General features: G+C 41.7%; 1 protein-coding gene across 6 annotated transcripts in view; it reads right to left on the bottom strand.

The window, feature by feature from the left end:
- Positions 1–19,029, bottom strand: part of ANKRD17 (ankyrin repeat domain 17) — a 145,853-nt gene that overhangs the window by 20,803 nt on the left and 106,021 nt on the right. For 3 of the 6 annotated variants that reach the window (XM_061589849.1, XM_061589851.1, XM_061589852.1), the window contains exons 15-24: positions 17,075–17,830; positions 14,118–14,266; positions 13,106–13,217; positions 12,656–12,801; positions 10,624–10,766; positions 8,673–8,886; positions 7,211–7,386; positions 5,820–5,982; positions 3,427–3,522; positions 2,404–2,520 (exon numbers count right to left, since the gene is read on the bottom strand). In XM_061589849.1, the coding sequence (XP_061445833.1) occupies positions 2,404–2,520; positions 3,427–3,522; positions 5,820–5,982; positions 7,211–7,386; positions 8,673–8,886; positions 10,624–10,766; positions 12,656–12,801; positions 13,106–13,217; positions 14,118–14,266; positions 17,075–17,830 (2,072 nt within the window). The remainder of the gene's footprint in view (positions 1–2,403; positions 2,521–3,426; positions 3,523–5,819; positions 5,983–7,210; positions 7,387–8,672; positions 8,887–10,623; positions 10,767–12,655; positions 12,802–13,105; positions 13,218–14,117; positions 14,267–17,074; positions 17,831–19,029) is intronic. The other 3 variants (XM_061589850.1, XM_061589853.1, XM_061589854.1) reach the window with 3 other exon arrangements.

Genomic DNA, 19,029 nt, shown 5'->3' with positions numbered 1-19,029 from the left:
AGGAGAGTGTGGAGAAGGAGGGAGGTGGAGTTCGGATTAGTAATAAGTCAAATATCACAGTAATAGATGAAACCATAAGCTTGTAGATCATTATCAAAGTTATCTTGTTATTAATGTTATTTAATAAATACTATTTTGGTTTACCGAAGGCCTGATCCTTGGCTGGGGTTTCACAGACCAGAAGGGACGGTAAGGTAATAACCAAGGCTTAAGGGAAACAGTAACAAATGGTGGCAGCGGTGAAGAGAAGATAACATTATAAGTATCCAGAGCAACCCTGAGTTATGAGTTATCTGCATTGATACAATGGGGTTGGGAACAGCATAGGCACGCAGTCACGAATGTAACCGGATAGAGAGACTCAGGCAAGGTCTCTGGGAACATTGGTTGTAGAACGTGACTGGTGGTGCTGCCTAGCAGGGGGATCTATTGAGATCTGTGCTAGAGCGGAGAGAGAAACCATAAAAAAGGACAGTCCGGACTGGTGGAGTCCCTGGTGGTGCCCTGACAGGGAGAGCCAGGGAAGGGCATCACAGGAGCGTTGAAAGTTAATTCCCTAAGCAGACAATAAGGCTAGTGTATAGCTGCAAACAAGGCTACATTCACCATCCTGTCCAAAGATGCTGGGGAAGGGCACTATGAACATAATAACGTAACATAAGAACAGCCCTAATGAATCAGGCCAAATGCCTAGCTAGACCAGCATCCTGTTGTTACAGTGGCCTACCAGATGCCTGCAAGCAGGACCAGAGTGCAACAGAAACTGGTATTCAGAGGCACATTACCTCCAACAGTGGAAGCAGAACATAGCCCTATCCTCCATGAATCTGCCTAATCCTATTTTAAACCTATCCAAATCAGTGGCCATCACCACATCTTGTGGTAGCAAATTCCCAGAGGTTAACTATGTGCTCCATGACGAAGTACTTCCCTTTTGGCTGTCCTGAAACTTCCAACATTCACCTTCACCGGTTGGCCCCAGGTTCTAGTATTTTGAGAGAGGGAGAAAAACATCCACTTTCTCCACACCATGCATAAAACTATACACCTGCATCATGCCCCCCTATCTTTTTTCTAAACTAAAAAATTCAAACCTTTCCTCACAAAGGAGTTGCTCCAGCCTCTTGATCTTCTCAATTGCCCTTTTCTGAATTTTAACCATTTCCTATGGAAAGGTCAGTTTGGATATAAGAGGTGGCCACTAGGAGCCCCGTGGCTCTAGCTCCCCTTCTGGTACTTTGACTGTTTCCAGGATGCTAGGAAAGTTGGGCAGGAGTTTGGATCCTATCTGATCTCGTCTGCAGACATCCTGAATAGTTCTCCCTCCTCCTCTGGCAAGGTTACATACTGTCACATCAGAGCTATGCAGCCTGCCTGTGAGAGGAGAGGTGGCAGGATCGAGGTCTGTCAGTTCCAAGGGTTTTCTCTGGGGGGAGAGGGTCCAGTTCCTGAAAGCTCCCCATGGCAACAGGCTGGGTGTGCAGACAATGGGAAGTCAGATCCAGGACAGCAATCTCCCCTTTTGCATTTCTCTCCCATTTGCCTGAATAGCTACTGGAGCAACCGTAACTGGTCCCATCCCTCTTCGCATTTGTGCTTTTCCCCTTTCTTACAACGTCTTGTAGTCTCCACTGGAATCCCCTGCCATAGATCAGCCAGTGCAGTGGAAGTGGAGCCTGACCCAGGATAAGAAACCTTGACGAGCTATTTCCTTGGACAAGTCAGACTCACCGGGAGAAACTGTGTGCTAGTATAATTCAGAACACTTACTGTAACCTTCGAAGAGTGAGTTCAGGTATGTTGGCTCTCCTACTGCCCAGGGTGGGGGGCAGGTATAGTCACTGGAAGTCTCTACCTCCCCCAAGATGGCAGATACAGATTCTGTTGTGGAACACTACGGGGTTGAGCCAAGTAATGTGAGACATGAACTGCTGTGGCTGAGCAGCCACTGAACCTGCAAATGGGGAGAAGGAGGCAAGAGATTCCAGTCTGCCCTGCAGCAGGATCCTGGTGGTCGACACAAGACAGATAAATGCCTTTCCAACCACAGGCAGAACATGGGAAACCAAGGGAGAAGAGAAGAAAAATCTGCTGGAATGTATTTTCCCCTAAGCTCTAGGGAACAAGATTTTTGGGGGTTGGGGGCGGAAGTGACAAAAAAAAGTAACTTGTGTCACAATGCTCAGGTACAAGTGATGCTAGAACCCTGCTGCCTGCTCCCCAGACAGTGCTGCTAATGGAAGCTGATAGGAAGCCGCTCCCCCTTGATGTTATTTACAAGAGGAGGCGCCGTCCCCAACTGCCTGGAACCACTGGAGAGTATGTTATCTTCTAAAACTGAGCTTTCCATAGTTTTCTTCCCTAAACTCAAACATGAGATTATTCAGAAAGCAGGCTTGTTACCTTCTCCAAATCCAACTCCTCTAAAAGAATGCTTGCATTCTTGTTTGCTTCAGCAGCCTGCCTGTCTTTGGCTTGAACAATGGATTCTATACAGAGGTGGCACTTCTTCAACATTTCCTAAAATGACAATGAACAATAAACTACCATCATTTTTGAATTCACACGAGAAGCAACTGTACAAATATGACATACCAGCCCTAAACACTGGACTAAAGGAAGGTGACAGGGAATGTTAAGGGCCTGGGCGGTGGGAGCGGCTTAACAAACAGGCAAGAGTGCAGAAATCAGCAGAAGAATGGATTGGAATACTCCAGTGTTATTAAAGGGGCTGAACTGATAATGACTGTGGGTGTGTTGCATCTTCTCATATAAGAGAGGGGAAAGGAGGCAAACAAGAAAACACATTGTGAGAGGGATTTCATCCTATGCCAGTGAGAGTTAAGGGATTGTAACTGATTCGGAAAGGTGCAGAATGGCAAATATGGCAGGGACACATCTCCTTGTGCGAGAAAAGAGACTGAAAATAGTGAAACAGGATTTTAAAAGCGCTCGTGCTTTGGTTTTGAAATATTGGTAGTTGGAAAACAGACTGATATGCAATGTAGGCCCTGGGGCCAAGGAAGGGACTCTTACACCAAGAGCACACAAGCAGGTGGGTGTATCACAGGAGAAAGTGGGAAAGGAAAGGAGGTATGGGGTAACGTTCTATTTGGTTGACATACTATTCCTCCGCTCCCACTATGGTATTTCAATGTGCTGTAACATACTTTGGGATTAGGGCAGTATTTAAACCAAAAAAACAAAAACAGTGCACAGCTGAATAATTACGGATTTTAGGTGTTCATCAGAAAGCTCTATAATTGAATTAGGAGTCTAAGGCCAGAGAACAAGCCTACCTAATGCCATTCAGGACTGAGATGTGCAGGGTTTTAATAAACAATTATGACGACTTCATCAACTGATGGTGAAACACTTGTTCTGCCAAAGCTTTACTGAGTAGTGTGAGCAACAAATTACTCTTACCTTGTCAGTAACTGTTGCTATGTATCTCATACATTCTGAATCTGATGGGAACTGGTTTACTTCTTTTACCAGATAGCGTACAACTTTCACATGACCCTAAGAATTAAAGTTTCCAGCATTAGCCCCTTTCAAATAAAGGTGGGCTGCCCATTTAAATGCATTTAAAATACTAAAATTAAAAAAGGCAAATTAGTGAAAAGTGCTCCCAATAACTGCAGCAATCTCGATTCCCCAATGCAGTGATAGATTCAGAAGCATGCCAGAGCTGTCAGCCTGTGAAACCAGAGGAGAAAACTGGAATTTTCTTACAGTAAATGTCCTGTTCTGGGGAGAGTACGGAGGGGATTCAAAGATCCTTTGGGATTGCCCTCTCACTAAAAGGAGGCAGAGACAGCTTGAAACTTGAGTCTTCTGCTGAGAAGCGGTTCCTCAACTCCCAGACCATACTGGAATGAGTAGGAACGAAAATGATATGTACCTACTATAGGATGCTAGACAATGCAACTGAACAGGCAACGTGGCTAAATTCTGGAAAACGTCCATATAACAAATTCAAAACTCAAAAAGGAAGATAATGAGAAATGAAAGGTATATCTATGTTTGGGGATTTCAGTTATGTTTTATCTATCATTTTCATTTGTACACTACTTGGCTTATGAATTTTCTAAATAAAACTAAAATAAAAAATGAAAGGCAGCCTCAGAAATCCTAACTAACTCCCATCCATGTAACCCGTCATCCAGAAGGAAAGCCACTAAACAGAGTTGGTCGAATGCCCTTCTTACTCTCCTCAGAACAGGACATTTATGGTAAGAACATTCTTCTTTTTTTGCTAGAGTAAGGAAGGCATTTGAAGATCCTTTGGGATATAGAAAAGCAGTGAGAACTAGGGAAGGGTTTCACTGTATCGCAAGCTGTATGCATCCAGAACTCTCTAAAGGACCCTCCGCCAAAAGGCCACCTCTGCCAAGGCTGAATGTTCACTTTGCAATGCCATGTGAATGTGTGAACCAAAGCCCATGTCGCTGCTTTGCAAATCTCATTCAAAGGGCTCTATCCTAAAAGGTTACGGAGGGTGTTGCCCCTCTTACGGAAAGAGCTGTGTACCTGCTGGCAAAGGCTTCCCCAGTGCTTTATTTGCTTCATTACTACAACCTCAAAGCCACTTGGGAAGGGCAGACTTAGAAACCTTCTTGTTTCTTCTTTGAATTGCAGTCTACCCTGCTAGTCAACTGAATTGAGTGCCTATGACAGAAGGAGCTTTGGGAAGGGTAACCCAGCTGTCGGAGGAGAAGCTAGGGAAGCTGCACTTCCTGTGTTGCTTATGGCTGCTGCTATTCCTTCTTTCCTCCTTATGAGATCTCCCTACAAGGGGAAGAGGAATAAGATCTGGTAGTGAAAGGCCCTCTCTCCCACCCCTAAACCAAGGGGTACTGGTGTGTTTCTGATCTGAACTACCAACCCCTGAATCCATTCCGAGAGTGCAGCTTGGCTACCTGTAAGATCAGGTGAGAAAGGAAAAGATTTACTGGTTTTATTTCCTGGCTCCCCAACGGATCACTCCCACCTTGGCTGACAGAAGGTGGAGATCTTCTTGAGGCTTTTGCCTCCAGTAACATTGCTTCCCTCTCCATCCTGCTTTAAAGGAGAAGAGCGCTAGTGAGAAATCCCCCAGATACACCAGTCCAGAGAAGGCTAAGGGAGCGAAGAGGGAAGTACCACCAAATGTCTGGCCCTGAGGAGAAAGCAATGGCGGGAAAGCAGAGCAAAACATCCACTCTCTGCAAAATCACTGCCCGGCCTGATCATCCACTTCGTAAGGACTTGGCTGTGCTGGCCCAGAACAGTTCTTGCTGTTACTCCTCTTTCTCTGGCCTGGCCCAAAAGCAAAAAGGCCAAAGAGTGCCTGGAAGAGGACAAGCACCATTCTCTGAAATGGATCTTCAAAGATCCTCCTTTCTCTACTAGAGAATGCCTCATGATATTATAAATAAAGCCTTAGATGTGAGTAAGGATAACAAATGATCAAGCTAGCTAGCAATTCTGAAACAGGATGAAATCTGATTGGAGAACTACTGCTGCATTTAATTTATTTCAGTCACCCAGTGTTGTTTATTTGGATCAATTCCTTTCAGATACAGATAGGTGCTGCTTATTCAATTGCAATTTTGCACACACTGCTAATATTTTTCTTCCAATTGTCACATTTCACCCTTGAAAATCATATGCTAGGGAGAGCATAATTGTAAGTTTACTACTTTTCTGCCATGTGAAACTAGCAAAAGAGTGAGTAATAGCATTGTGTGGATGATGCATCTCTATTCGTGCCACAACAAATCAAGTTCTTATTATTAGAAGGTTAAAAAGAAGCAAAGCCAAAACCTCCAGTTTACCTTTCGAAAGGCTGCCATCAGTGGGGTTATCTTTCTGTTATCTGCAGCATCTACATCTGCTCCTGCTTGTACTAGCAACTGGACAACATCTAAATGACCACCATTTGCAGCAAGCCATAATGGAGTATTTCCTTTCTTGTTTCGAACATCAATGTGAGCTCCTCTACAAACAGTTAAAAAACTTGATCAAAATACTGAATGCTTAAATTACCAATTTTTTAAAAACTGCTATTGATTATTGCTATTGGCTACAAAAAGGAGGAGAAAGTTGGGCTGATATTAGCAGTTATTCCTACCTCTAGAGAACACAGTCTGCTCTTCGTAAAATAATTGGTTTCTAAAAAACACTGAAATAGTTATTGTATCAGTTGCTTTATACAATATAAAGTCTCAAGGCAACTTGACAAAGTAACTTGTTTCTGAAACATGAACATCTGATAATAGTACATCATATATGCTAATATCTGCCATTTTAAACTAATAATTGGACATGCAAGTCACTGTATTCAGTTCCATGTACAGAATACATTTATGTTACAGTGAATGTCAAAATGACGGGAGACTTTCAATAATCAGAGAGAAGGTTGGCCATCTTCTAGTGATCATTGCTGTTGCTGGTGCAGCACTATATCTTTAGACATTTACCAGACAGCAGTCATAGAATCATAGAATAGTAGAGTTGGAAGGGGCCTATATGGCCATCAAGTCCAGCCCCCTGCTCAATGAAGGGACACCGTTCTTTTATGACTGCCCACAATGTCCTCATTAGGACACTCACTATAAGCACACAAAATTTTGAAAACCGTTTCATAACTGCCAAACAAAGTAAAAATCAGGACAGGAAATCAGTGGATCCAACACTTTGCTCCATCACACGGGACCCCAACCGTTAAGTGGTATGGGGAGGAAAGAGGCACACACAAAAAACATTGCTAGTTGTATAAAGGGAATTACAACTATTGGTTTTACAAATTGAGAATGCAAGTTCACAGCTACACTCAACACTCAAAACAAGATGTCTCTGGACAAAATGCTTTCCTTTAAAGTACTGCCTCTGGAACTGCAATAATGGAAGAATACACATGGAAATATTACCCCAAAATGGAAGACCAATGAGTAGGAGCTCTCATAGTTGTTTCTTGAAAGAAATTCACCATCCAAAAGTTTATAATCAAAACAAGCCTTTGTGTTCTTATAAGTGCATCTTCTGTGTAAGCGCAAGAGCACGTGTGGAGGTTGCTAATTCTTCAACTAAGCTCATCAGAACACACCCATAAAGAGGATATCAGGGTTATAAAGCCAGCAGCTCTCTCTGTAACCCACATCCACTTGACTCTCTTTTCTTTATGAACATAGTACCAGGTTGTAAGTAGGGGGATCAAATATTGCACCTGCTAATAAGCAGCTCACAGAACTTGTAGTGCCCTTTGTCTGCTGCGATGGTTAGAGCTGTGTCTCTTGAAGAGGGGACTGGTGGAGCATTTACGTCTGCACCTTTGTCTAGAAGGACTCTGCCTACTTCTGCATACCCACCAGAGGCAGCTTCCATTAATGGCGTCAGGCCGGTCTAGGTGAAGAATAACACTATTAAAATTCATGAAAATCTGTTGCTGTGTCAAGGCAACAATCACTTGTAGTTTTCAGAGTATCAATGTCCGTTGTTAACTTACAAAGTACACACCCTGTAAACGCAGCAAAATGTAAGAAAAAGAAAGCATGTCTGACTCCATTATCAGTTTGGCTATCATATTTGGAACCCTTCTAAGGACTGTCTTTTCCCCCTGTCTTTGTGTTAATAATGAATGGCAGGAAACCTCCTACAGATTAGTACCACACTGGTCCATCCGATGCTAGAAGCAGCAAAATAAGCTGGGGGGGGGAGAGGGGAATCAACAAGCTTCATGTGGATAAGGGGGGGGGACAAGTTATAAAATGTATGTAAAAAAGGAAGTTTTTTATATGGTGAACAGTGGAATGGTGATAAAGTGGAAAATCTGAACGTGCATGTTTACTCGAAAGGTAGTCCATACTGGGAAGCGTGCATAGAACTGCAGCAAGGGGTGCTAACAGGATTGTATGGGTCTAGGTCACTGTATGTGCCTTCCACCCCCTCGTCTCCTCTCCCCCAGTAGTAAGAACGTAAGTATCTCCACAGGGACGAGAAGGAGATCAGATTAGGTGTGTATGTATTTATTCAAAGCAGAAGCAAGGGAGCACAGATGAGAGCACATATTCACCAACTCCAGAAGGGACCATCAGCAGCCTGAGAGAACTGTTTTACCCTTCATTATGGTGAAAAGGCAACCTCATGCCCAGCATCTGTTCAGACTGCATCATGGCAGAAAAAGGCAGCTGTCCATTGCTTCTGCTGAGTTGGGTGCATGCTGGGTAGGTGCCTGAATACTCCTCACAGTGTACTCACTGGCACCTGCCAAACAGGAAAAGGCCCAGGCAGGAAACATCATCCTTCCCTTCAGAAGTAGGTTGTTCCAGGCAGCTGCTGCTGTGATGATGATGGTGCTGGTGTTAGTGATGAAGAAGCGGGCTCTCTCTAGTGGGACCCCTTCAAGAGCCCACCTACTCCTGGCAGAGGGAGGGTATTGTTGGGATGCTGAGGGGGAGAGGCCCCCAGAAACTGCCTTCTTTGTCCTGGGGCCTTTCCTAATGATGGCTACTCTCCCTCACTGTATCTCTGTAAATGACAGCATCTCCACCAGCCCCCCACTGTCTCTGAAGGTGAACCCAGAACCCAGCTGGGTACATTTGAGACAGGACAGGATAACGTCTGAAATGTGAAAAGCAATAAATACTAATAAACTTCAGCTGAAGGCATGCAAACCAAGGTCTCCTTACCTTAGCTCTATGCTCTACATTAGCTTTTCTATCGAGGAGAAGGCTAACCACTTCCGTTCTTCCTTGGAAACAGGCCAGGGTCAAGGCAGTATTCCTATTGGTCTCTATCTGTGCATTAATATCAGAACCCATGTCCAAGAGCAGCTTCACAGCAGCAGTATGACCATTCATGGCTGCCAACATTAACGGAGAGATTCCCAGCTTGCTACCAGTTCTGAAAACAAATGAAGATGTGTTACATTTTAGCTTTGTAACACGATGCCTTTTAAATTCATATTTACCTATTTCTATACTTTGAAAGTCCATGTACATATGAACCTATGGGCGTGACCACCTCATGTGCCAGCAGACCCATAAATGGAGGCTACAGAGACCATATACCTGTAAGTGCAATTATATATGGTTAGCACTTAAAAAAAAAAAGGTAAGGGTTAAGAAAATCAAATGCAGTAATGTAGTAAATGTAAATGATGATTGTCCTTATATCTCTTCTAGGTAACACCTACCCCAGAAAGCTGCAGCACTCATTACTCAGGAGGCCCTCAGGCACTTGCAAACTGCTGGAATTACAAATTACTCAGGGTAACAGAAAGCAGGACACGGACATCATCCTGCCCAAGAGATGGCCTTTTTAAATCAGTCAAACAGCCAAATGAATTTGGTTCTGTCTACTTGGTAACTGACAGCTCTACACACATCAAACGTATGCCACTTTCTTGCATGAGGAGCTGTGGAATGAGAGAATGAGTTCTGTGGAAAGCTGAAAAGATCTTTGGGATAAAAATGAGTCAGGCTATAGGAACAAATTGTCCTGATGAAAAAAAAATGCAGGGTTTTTTCATGGAAAGAATTCCACTGTGCCAAGGTGACAGCCATAAAAAAACTGTCCAGAGGAGGGGCCCGTCCTCCTCCCTGGAATGGGTTATTTAGGTTTTTTTAAAAGCACTTTATGTGTGTTAGCTCTTTTAATAAAGATTATTTTCCAGCAAGGTGTCTGTAAATTTAGTCCAGATACAGAACTAAAGCAATATTCTTAAGGCAAAAGATCATTTGGTGAGTTCATTTTCAGGCTTCCATGAAAATGGGAATCTTGTAAAACAGCAACATCACCTATTTCTGGGTTGTGGGGTGCAGGGCTGTGGAGTCGGTACGCCAAACCTTCGACTCCGGCTCCTCTATTTTTCTACTGTCCGACTCCGACTCTGACTCCGACTCCACCCAAAAATTGCTTCCAACTCCACAGCCCTGGATAGGGCTGTAAATGTCTTTTTAAATTGGAAGCTCTCATAGCAGCATTTTTATCACTGCCTGAATATGCGCTGATCTTTGCATCACAGCATTTGTCTTCATCTGGGTCCTGTGTCATACACTGACACACAAAATGTTTTCCATCTTGAGTTATGGTGAAATGCTCAACTATAGCTGACTTCATGGGAAGCTTCTTTGACATTTTGAATTTATATTTTAAAAAAATTGTCAATCAAAATGTATTTTGAAGCCGGAGTCGGTACATTTCTACCGACTCCAACTCCACCCAAAATTGCTTCCGACTCCAACTCCACAGCCCTGGTGGGGTGTCTGGCTGGGGAGGAAATATTGGTTTAGCATATAGTCTGAACCTGGCCTTATCGTTTAGGTTTCCTACACAAACCACAAACTCTAAGGCATTGCATAAACCTTGGTTACAGGTTGTGATTAGTCTGGAGAGAGCTCAATAATGAGCTTGGGTTCAGGCAACATGCTAAGCCAAGCCATGGCTTAGTGCAACACAGCAGCACAATGACTGGGACTGAGCAAAGTGGTTGCAATCTCCTCTCCCAAAAACCAGATCAGCTTTCGTGCTGAGCCATGGTTTGGCTTAGCTTGATGAATGAACCAGGCCGCTTTGAGTAAGCAGTGTTTGTTGATTAAGGACACAACTGTGAAGCAGGAGTGCAAAAAGTGAACTTGCCTTGAATTGATCTCTGCACCAGCATTCAGCAGTATTTTGATTATGTTTACATAACCACCAGAAGCAGCTAAGCTGAGAGGTGTGTAGTCAGAAACATTTCTGTGCTCTTTATTGGCCCATCGAGCTAGCAGAAGCTCCACCACCTGAATCATTGTAAAAATAAAAATATGATTACTTCAAGAAGCGACTATCACTCCAAATGACTAACATGTAATGCTCTTAGAGCCACCTCAAGCTAGGAGCATGGAAATGGATGCTTACTCCCCAACTGTTCTCATATCACTCTAAGTAGAACACCCAATTCTGTTCTTGGGGCTCAGGCAGACTGCATGGCTGCATATCATGCTTGCAGTGTAGTCCCATAGTATAAACAACTGCAAGATCTGCTTCAACCATGCAAGATGATTTATATATTAATAGATATCAGCCAATTTATATATTACCTGGGACCGTAATACCTCTCCAAGTATAAATAGGGCCTAAATTAGATAGAATTTATTCATATGTCAGAAATCTTTGTTACTTAACATGGAAACATCAGAGATGCTTCCCAAATAGGCTTTGCATAAGGCACATGAGAAAAGAAGAGTCTTGTTTGAAATTAGTGCCACTAGACATATAGAACAAATCATATAATTCTTTGGATCACAAGCATCACCTTACCTAGTAAGCACTTTTTTTTTTTTTTTGGCCCTGAAGAAAATCCAAGTAAAGGGGCTAGTTTGATATACTCCTTTGATTCTACCTTGCATAACTTACATTACAGTATTTCAAAGATAGTAATAATACTAATCACACACAATCTAACACAGGGTGAAGTAACATACAAAATTGCAGAAAACAAGAACCAAAGTTTACATACTCAAGTAAGTAGTGCAGTGGCAAATTCAGAAATGCAGGGTCCCTTCATAGCCACGTCGCCTAAGATTATACAACCTTCTCAGATTACAGAATAATCTGTCCAGGTTTGAATACTCCTTTCTACCACTGTCACCATTTGACTATCCTTTCTCAGTGTCAGAGATACTGCTTGAAGTAGTGTCTACACATTTATCTCCTGCTGCTACTAAATTGCTTAATGACATAGATGGGATGCTATCATCAGGGTTCACTGTCTTTTCTTCTGCAGTTACAGAATTCTCACTCTCCACAACTTGGCTTTTTGAAGTAGGAACTCCTTTCACTCTAACTGGCTCTAATCAGCAGGAAGCGACAAAGCAGCAAACTAAAAGACTCAGTGGATAACACACACCCCTTTCATACTGATTGGCTCATAAGATGCTGGAGACACAGGGACCCTGCTAGGACCTGGCTCCTCCAAAAATAAGGGGACTAAAACTCCCTGACACCCTGGACGACTACACCCCTGCATGTATACAACATGAAACACTAGTTTATGCTTGTTATAAAATATGGTTAGGAAAAAAATGCTAGGTTAAATGTTACAAGCCTAGGACTGAGCTATCATTTTAACACTATGGTCCTGTTCAGGTGTAACACTAAAGTATGGTTTAGCATTAGCATACGTGAGCCCAGGGCTCATGTGCTTCTCACTCCCCTCTAGTATAGTGGCAATAAGATGCTTAGAAGCATGTACTTTTAAACTGATTAGAGTACTCTCCATATGAGTTTGAGGAAAACTGGCCAACTAAACTAGGGTTAGTGAGCACAACAGGATCATAAACCATGGTTTGATCCTGGTTAGTTTGAATAAACTACAGTTTAAGTCAAGTATAATTTAAAGTTGCATCTAAAAGGCTCCTATGTGAACCTGCAGGAATGATGCTAAATATTCCACTCCCAAATGTGATATTTGAAAACAAGACCCACTGATTGCAATGGGGCTTATTTTCCAAGTGTGCTTAGACATAACCAATTCCACCAACTATAGCACACTTAATTAAAAGCGCCATTAAAATCAGCTGAACAAGCTTTGAAGCAATGTGTTCAGTATTAGGGATTAGAGTTGTAAACCGAACTTTACAGCGAGGGGTTCTCAGTTAGTACACAAAATATATACTGTTTATTTCACCTCCTGTCTTCCTCCAGAACAAGCTAACGATAATGGCGTGTCCTTGGTTCTCTCAGACTGCGCTTCAATATCTGCACCATTGTCCAATAAGATCTCAACAACACCGACATGACCAGCTGTAGCAGCCAAAATAAGGGGAGTGAATCCTGGGGGGGGGGAAAATAGGCACCACTTAAGGATTTTTTTTCTACTTACATCTATTTCTAAGATATTACAAATTTTAACAGGAGTCAAAAATCTAATTTAGGCTACCTGGAATAAAATAAATTTTACGCTTGCTTATTTATAGAACAATTTATTTATATAGTTGCCCCAAAGGCTCAGGGAACATAGAAAATACATGGATAGCAGACTCACACGTTAGCTGGGGTAAAATCTACTTGCATGGGAATCTCGAACGTACAGAAAACTGTGAGTCTGCTGTTACTTTATCATGTAGCAGTCACGTACCTTTTTTGTCCCTGTGTTCAATATTAGCTCCCCTCTCTAGGAGTGTCTGCACCAGTTCTTCATGTCCACCAGCACATGCAAGAGTCAATGCTGTGTCATGGTTACTTTCAGTCTGGAAAACAAGTGCCATTGCAACACATTAATTGTTTTCTTTATATCATGTAGGAAATGTACAACATTAACTACTATGACAAACATTATTAAAGACTGGAGATATTATCGCTTGTAGAGTTAGCCATCTTCAAATGAGATACTGTGCTTCTAAGGCAGCTTTGCAATAAATACAATACAGTTCAGGAAATCCATCTAATTTATTTGCTGCTAAAAGACAACTATTTAAACCTGGAACCATGCTTTGCAAAATGTTCCTAATATCTCAACTGCTACCTTCAAGTGCATGACCGAGACATTCTTGTTGCAGGAGGCATTTTAAAGTAGTGTTTGATTTTATGATAAATATTTATTGTCTTATTTTCTGTAAGGTTTATTTGTATGTGCCCTGCTTAAAAATGCTAAAGATTAAATGGTATATAAATGTCTTAAATAAAATAAATAAGAATAAATTTCAAAAACAATTCTTCATGAACATACAATTTAAAAGAATTGAGTGCATATGCATACACAGTCCAGTTCATACATCACACCAAGCCATGATTTGCTGCGCTGAAAACCACATTTTGTTGAAAGCCACTAACAGAAACGTTAAATTTCTTCCTCTGTGCTTGGAGAAAGAGGGGGTATGTGAGCCTATGGCTCATGCATGCCGAACCTTGTTAACACTAAATCATGGTTAGCGTTGGGTAGAAACTGCAACAGTGCAAGGTCTATAATTTCTTTTCTCTCTCATTTATTACTATCTGAGATATAATCAGTGATCAGCAATAGGTATCTCAGTCTCTCAGAGCACAACTCCTTTTCCAAATCTGCCTTGAATGCAAACAGAAGTTTCCATTTTTGTTTTGCTGGTTCCCAATCATATCTAACAAGAGACAGGGTCCTATTTCTGGCTTACCTGTGCATCAATATCTATGGCAGGGTAGACCGGTAGCATGGCTGAAGGAGAAATGATAGGGCTTGGAGCTGGTGTCTGAGGTTGGGAGACAGACGTTGCAATGCTGTGGGTAGAGGTGTTTGACACTGCAGATGCTCTTCCACTCACTGCTATTGAAGAGAAAAAATGTGCTTATTAAAAGTATGATCAACCATAGCTTTTGAAAGTTCATTATAATGTTTTAATTAAAAGTTGGATTGAGAAGTCACTTAATACATTAGACAAGGTTTGAAAAGTGGTGTTCTTTGAGCTGAATCCATTTCCAAAACAACCCACATTTTCCCCATTCTTCAGGAAGGGGGGGGAAGGCAGCCAAGAAGAGCCACTTGCATGGGGCATATGACAACATTTTGTCTTGATAACCATTCAAAAATTTAGCCTATATCAATTTAATTCTTGTTTGGAATTTACTGCTACCTCTGATAAGAGTTGCTGATAAATTGAAGGTTTGACAAAATAGAGGTATGACATCAACATGACTATCTCGACTTGTGAAATGAGAGAAGATGGTTCACAGTTAGTAAAACAAAGTGAATTGGATTGTCAGAACCCAATAGCCATCCAGTCTTTCTATTATTTCTATCCAACAGTCTGTAAAAAGAAAACCAAAAAGTTACAATTGTGTATGGACCAGAATATTGAGAAGAACTACAGGAATTCCTTAATTTAGGGAGCTGTGTTCAAAATAGAAGGTGTTGGTCCAGTTTGTATGTCACATAGAACCATGGCTTAAGCGAAACATGCATGAGCAGGAAGGAATTATTGTGAGCTTTGGACCCATGCACTTCCTGCAAGACCAGGAGGAAAGTGAAGTTTAGTTTCACTTTTTGTAAAAGATGGCTTATTGTGCCATCAAAGATTCTCATTTAAACTCCAGTCAGTTTCAGGACAAGCCAACTTCAAATCATGGTTTGTGAAGCTGGCTAATTAGACTAAGTAGAACTTGTTATACACCATGATCCCAGATTGGCCCAGATGACATGACATGCAGAGATTCTGGGAGAAAAACCTGCCACAGTTCTCTTCCCAGCCAAGCCCTGGTTTAGGATGACATGTGATCTAATCCACTGAACTACGTCAATTTCATTAAATAACTTGAAAGAGCTGTAACATGCTTCTCTCACCAAAAAAAAATTATCCAGGGAGAAATCAAAACCTTAAAATTTGATGTAGAACAAGAAATAGTGAATTCAGAGTCAGAGCTCTCATTTTATCTTTACTTTAAATTGTCTTAGAACACACTGAAACAAAACTTAAGTGCCCACAGAATATGAAAATTTGTGACTAATTGAAGTAACATGGTATGATCTCTAATGCGTTGTATTCTGTAATGAAGTTTAATAGTCATTGTATCAGTACATGGTTATGATGATGAGAGTGCATGGAGACGATAACCCACCTATTGCTCAAACCCTGATTCAATTTGGTTGATATCAAGATACGAGCTGTCTATACATCAGAAAATGAAAGTTACCACTACTGTGTTAGTAGCACCACAAAGTTTTTGAAAGAGTGCTAAACAACTTCTTTGTTTAAATGAAATTCCAACTCATGTCTGTACTTTCAAAAAGTAAAGATTCCTGCTTAAGTCATGGACCAGTTAGAATATTTGAGGGCAAATAACTTAAGAGACAGCTGTGTTACAGAACCCTCTAGGGCGGATTTGCCCAGTGACCCATCTGAAGGCCTTCTAGGAACATGTAATAAGCAGGTTCACTAGGGCTGCTGGAATGAAATGTAGGATCTGTGGCATATGCAAGAAGGTGGCAGAGCTAGACTTGCACTGAAATCAGACAAATGTAAACTCCAGAACTTTTTGGACTGACGAATGGGGCTTAAATACTTGTGAATCAGTAAAATTAACCAACTGCAGCATAGATCATCTTTAAAAAGCTAGGTCATGGTGATGGCAGCAGTGAAAAAATAGTCTTCTCTCTGCTTCTCACATGTTCAAAGTGTTGACCAAATGAAGTTTTTTAGCTGTGAATAGCCAGACAAATTCTGACTGGCATCACCTGATGTATGTTGTGGCAAAGTTTGTCACCTGTTCTGCCAAACAAAACAAAAACAAATCTGTTGAATTTGGGTCAACCAAAGAATGCCAGTTTAAACCAGAATCAGTTTTGCACAGATGAAGGCCCATACAACAAAGGTCTTTCTCATTCAGCTCTGTTTATGCAATGGGGATGGAAAGGAACAGAGACCCCTGCAACTACCAGAGAGCTCTGGAGGATATGCATTAGCATGACAAGACCATGGCTATGATATTTTCCGACTATTACTGTTGAGGGGAAAAAAGAAAATTAAACTTCTTGTCCAAATCTTCTTCCCAAAGTAATTTTCTTGTATAATTCAGATGTATTCAATAAACATGTTATTCTTTTACATGTATTTCAGAAACGTAAAAGTGCTGCAATAAAAACGGCTAAAAACTGAGTGAAATGTATTCATAGGGAGAAGGTGAGGAATACAACATCATTATCAAGGGAAAAGCCTCTAATGTCCGGAGCTTGGGACCAAAGGGACAATCTACTTGAGAGTGTAGATGCCTTTCCACCCACTTCATCACTGCTGATTGCTTCCTTTATTCCTGTTCTGTCCACTACTCTGAGCAAGTAGCCCAGAAAGATTGCTGCTCTGTAAGAAACTATTCTATTCAAAAGTTGTTCATTTATGCCTGTTACATAAAACAGGATGCAACTTCCCACATAACAGAACACCAATCTGTTTTAAGACATTAGGTAGTCAACACTTAAATGGGAATGTCAGTTTCAATTCTATTTCAGGTATTAGTTATTCTAAAATTGGGAAACAGGCAAAAATAATCCAGCCTGTGTGAAACAAAGTAAAAATGTTGGCATACCTCAACTGCTTTTCGGCATAAGACATTGTACTTGTATGCAACAAGTTATACACACCTGCCATGATGTCATCCAACGTGTCATTGAGGGTCTGGGCAGGGCTGGCTACCATTAACCCCTGCTGTGCGTCTGTTAGAATTCCTTGCCCCAGCCCCGTAAGTTGTGCTTGGCCAAGTACTGGCTGTCCAACTATAACACCTTGGAGTTCTGTAAGATTTGCAATAGACCCTGGAGGTAAGGAACCCGCAGACAGAGGCAACGCTTGTGGCATTGCAAGAGGCTGAATTGGAGCAAAGCCCATCTGGGCAGCAGTTTGCTGGGGATCATCTTTGAGCAAGTACGGGTCCACCTGTTGCAATCGTGCATAGTCTCCCTCAGTGAGCTGCTCTCCTACCCCAACAGGAGTTAGTAGTCCCAAGTGCTGACAAGACTGTTGCTGCTGCTGCTGCTGCAGTTGAATTCTCTGAGCTTTAACCTCCAGGTATTGCTTTTTCAGTTGCTGCTGTGTTTTCAGCTGCAATTCCCGCTCCACTTTCTGCAGCTCCTCTAAGATCTTTTGTTTCTTCTGAATTTGTTCCTCTCTGGTTTTGTTCAGCTCCTCAATCTTCTCCTTGGTGAGCTGGTCAGCATGCGCCAATTCCAAGGATTGTAGCTGTGCATTCTTTTCTATGGCCTCCTTTATTCTCTGTTCCAGCTCTGTCAGCTTGCCCTGAGCCTCCTCAACAATACTTTCTGGAGACTGATTGGCGACATAACCTTGTACATCTGGGCTGTTTGGTTGCAAATGGTTGCTGGACTTTTGTTTGGAAGTGGCTGTGTGAAAGAGAAACCCCCTCAGAACCAAATGGAAGCGCACATGAACAGCATTCTCATAACAGGCCTACTGATCAAAAAGCACAAACACACTGTGGGATCCACAAAAGGCAAAAGGTGTAAGGGGGGGAAAAGACACATCTGTTTTCCTTTTGAGCACTGTACTGACGAATTAGATAGCAAATCTAAATAGCTTAGCTGCTACAATGATACAAAGTACAGAGACTGTACAATAGCTGAGTAGTAAAGAGAGCGGAAACAGCAACTAAGTGTTCTACAACCTGCTTCTCATTTAAAGAGCACATGTGTGCTTAAACTGTGGGTTGCAGGCCATGTGCAGAACTCCCCCACTCCCAAAGTCCATGTCTCCATCCCAAACAATCCTGCATTGAGTGGGAAGGAATGAAGGCAGAATTTTTGGACATTTGGCTGAATGAGCTTCCCCATAATCAGGAAACCTGCATGATCAGGGTTCTTGATTGCAGTGAGGATTCTTAATACATTCAACCAAATGTGTAAAGAATTCCCTTTCAGACCAGGATAGAGATAGAGACAGAGCTGGCAGGGATGTTGAGGCAAGGCACACACATGTCCCTTTATGGTATGCAAACACATGTTCTTTAAATGCATGAATGAATTTTAAACTATATTGCTATCTCTACAAAAATGTCAACTCATAACAATGAAGGCTTGTGTATTGAAGTGCAAGGCTAACATCTAATGCCCAATCTTCAAAAACTAAAAACATTAAACACACCTACATTCAGTAAGCATACTTCCATGCTCTATGCAAGAAGTGGCTTTGCATGTACCACCAATCTGAGTTTCCTGAACCGACAAGCAAATAATTCAGTCATTACAGAAGAACAGCTAGTAGATCACAAGGGTTTTTTAAAAAAACCCTATTTGAGCAACAATACAGTGATTTAGCTGCAGATTCATCAAGTGCTGTAAGTGTTGTTTGGCTGAGAGATACATTTTAATTAAACATAGTATGCTTTAAAGTGGAAGGCAACATGCTTTCATCTGAATGGAAGCTTTCTAGTCTCTCAACAGGTTTCAGACTCTTTTCACAGAAATAGTTATTCATTATATTTTAGAGAAGTGCAGCTAAAAAGTCAGGCCAAAAGTTACACTTCATTTGAAAGTTATCATTAAAGCCCTTTAGTTGTGTGCATGAAAGCAGATTCCAAAAAGTT

The sequence above is a fragment of the Rhineura floridana genome, chromosome 11 (assembly GCF_030035675.1).
Source record: "Rhineura floridana isolate rRhiFlo1 chromosome 11, rRhiFlo1.hap2, whole genome shotgun sequence".
NCBI lineage: Eukaryota > Metazoa > Chordata > Lepidosauria > Squamata > Rhineuridae > Rhineura > Rhineura floridana.
Note: the sequence above shows the minus strand (reverse complement) of the source record. Positions and strands in the feature narration are given on the sequence as shown.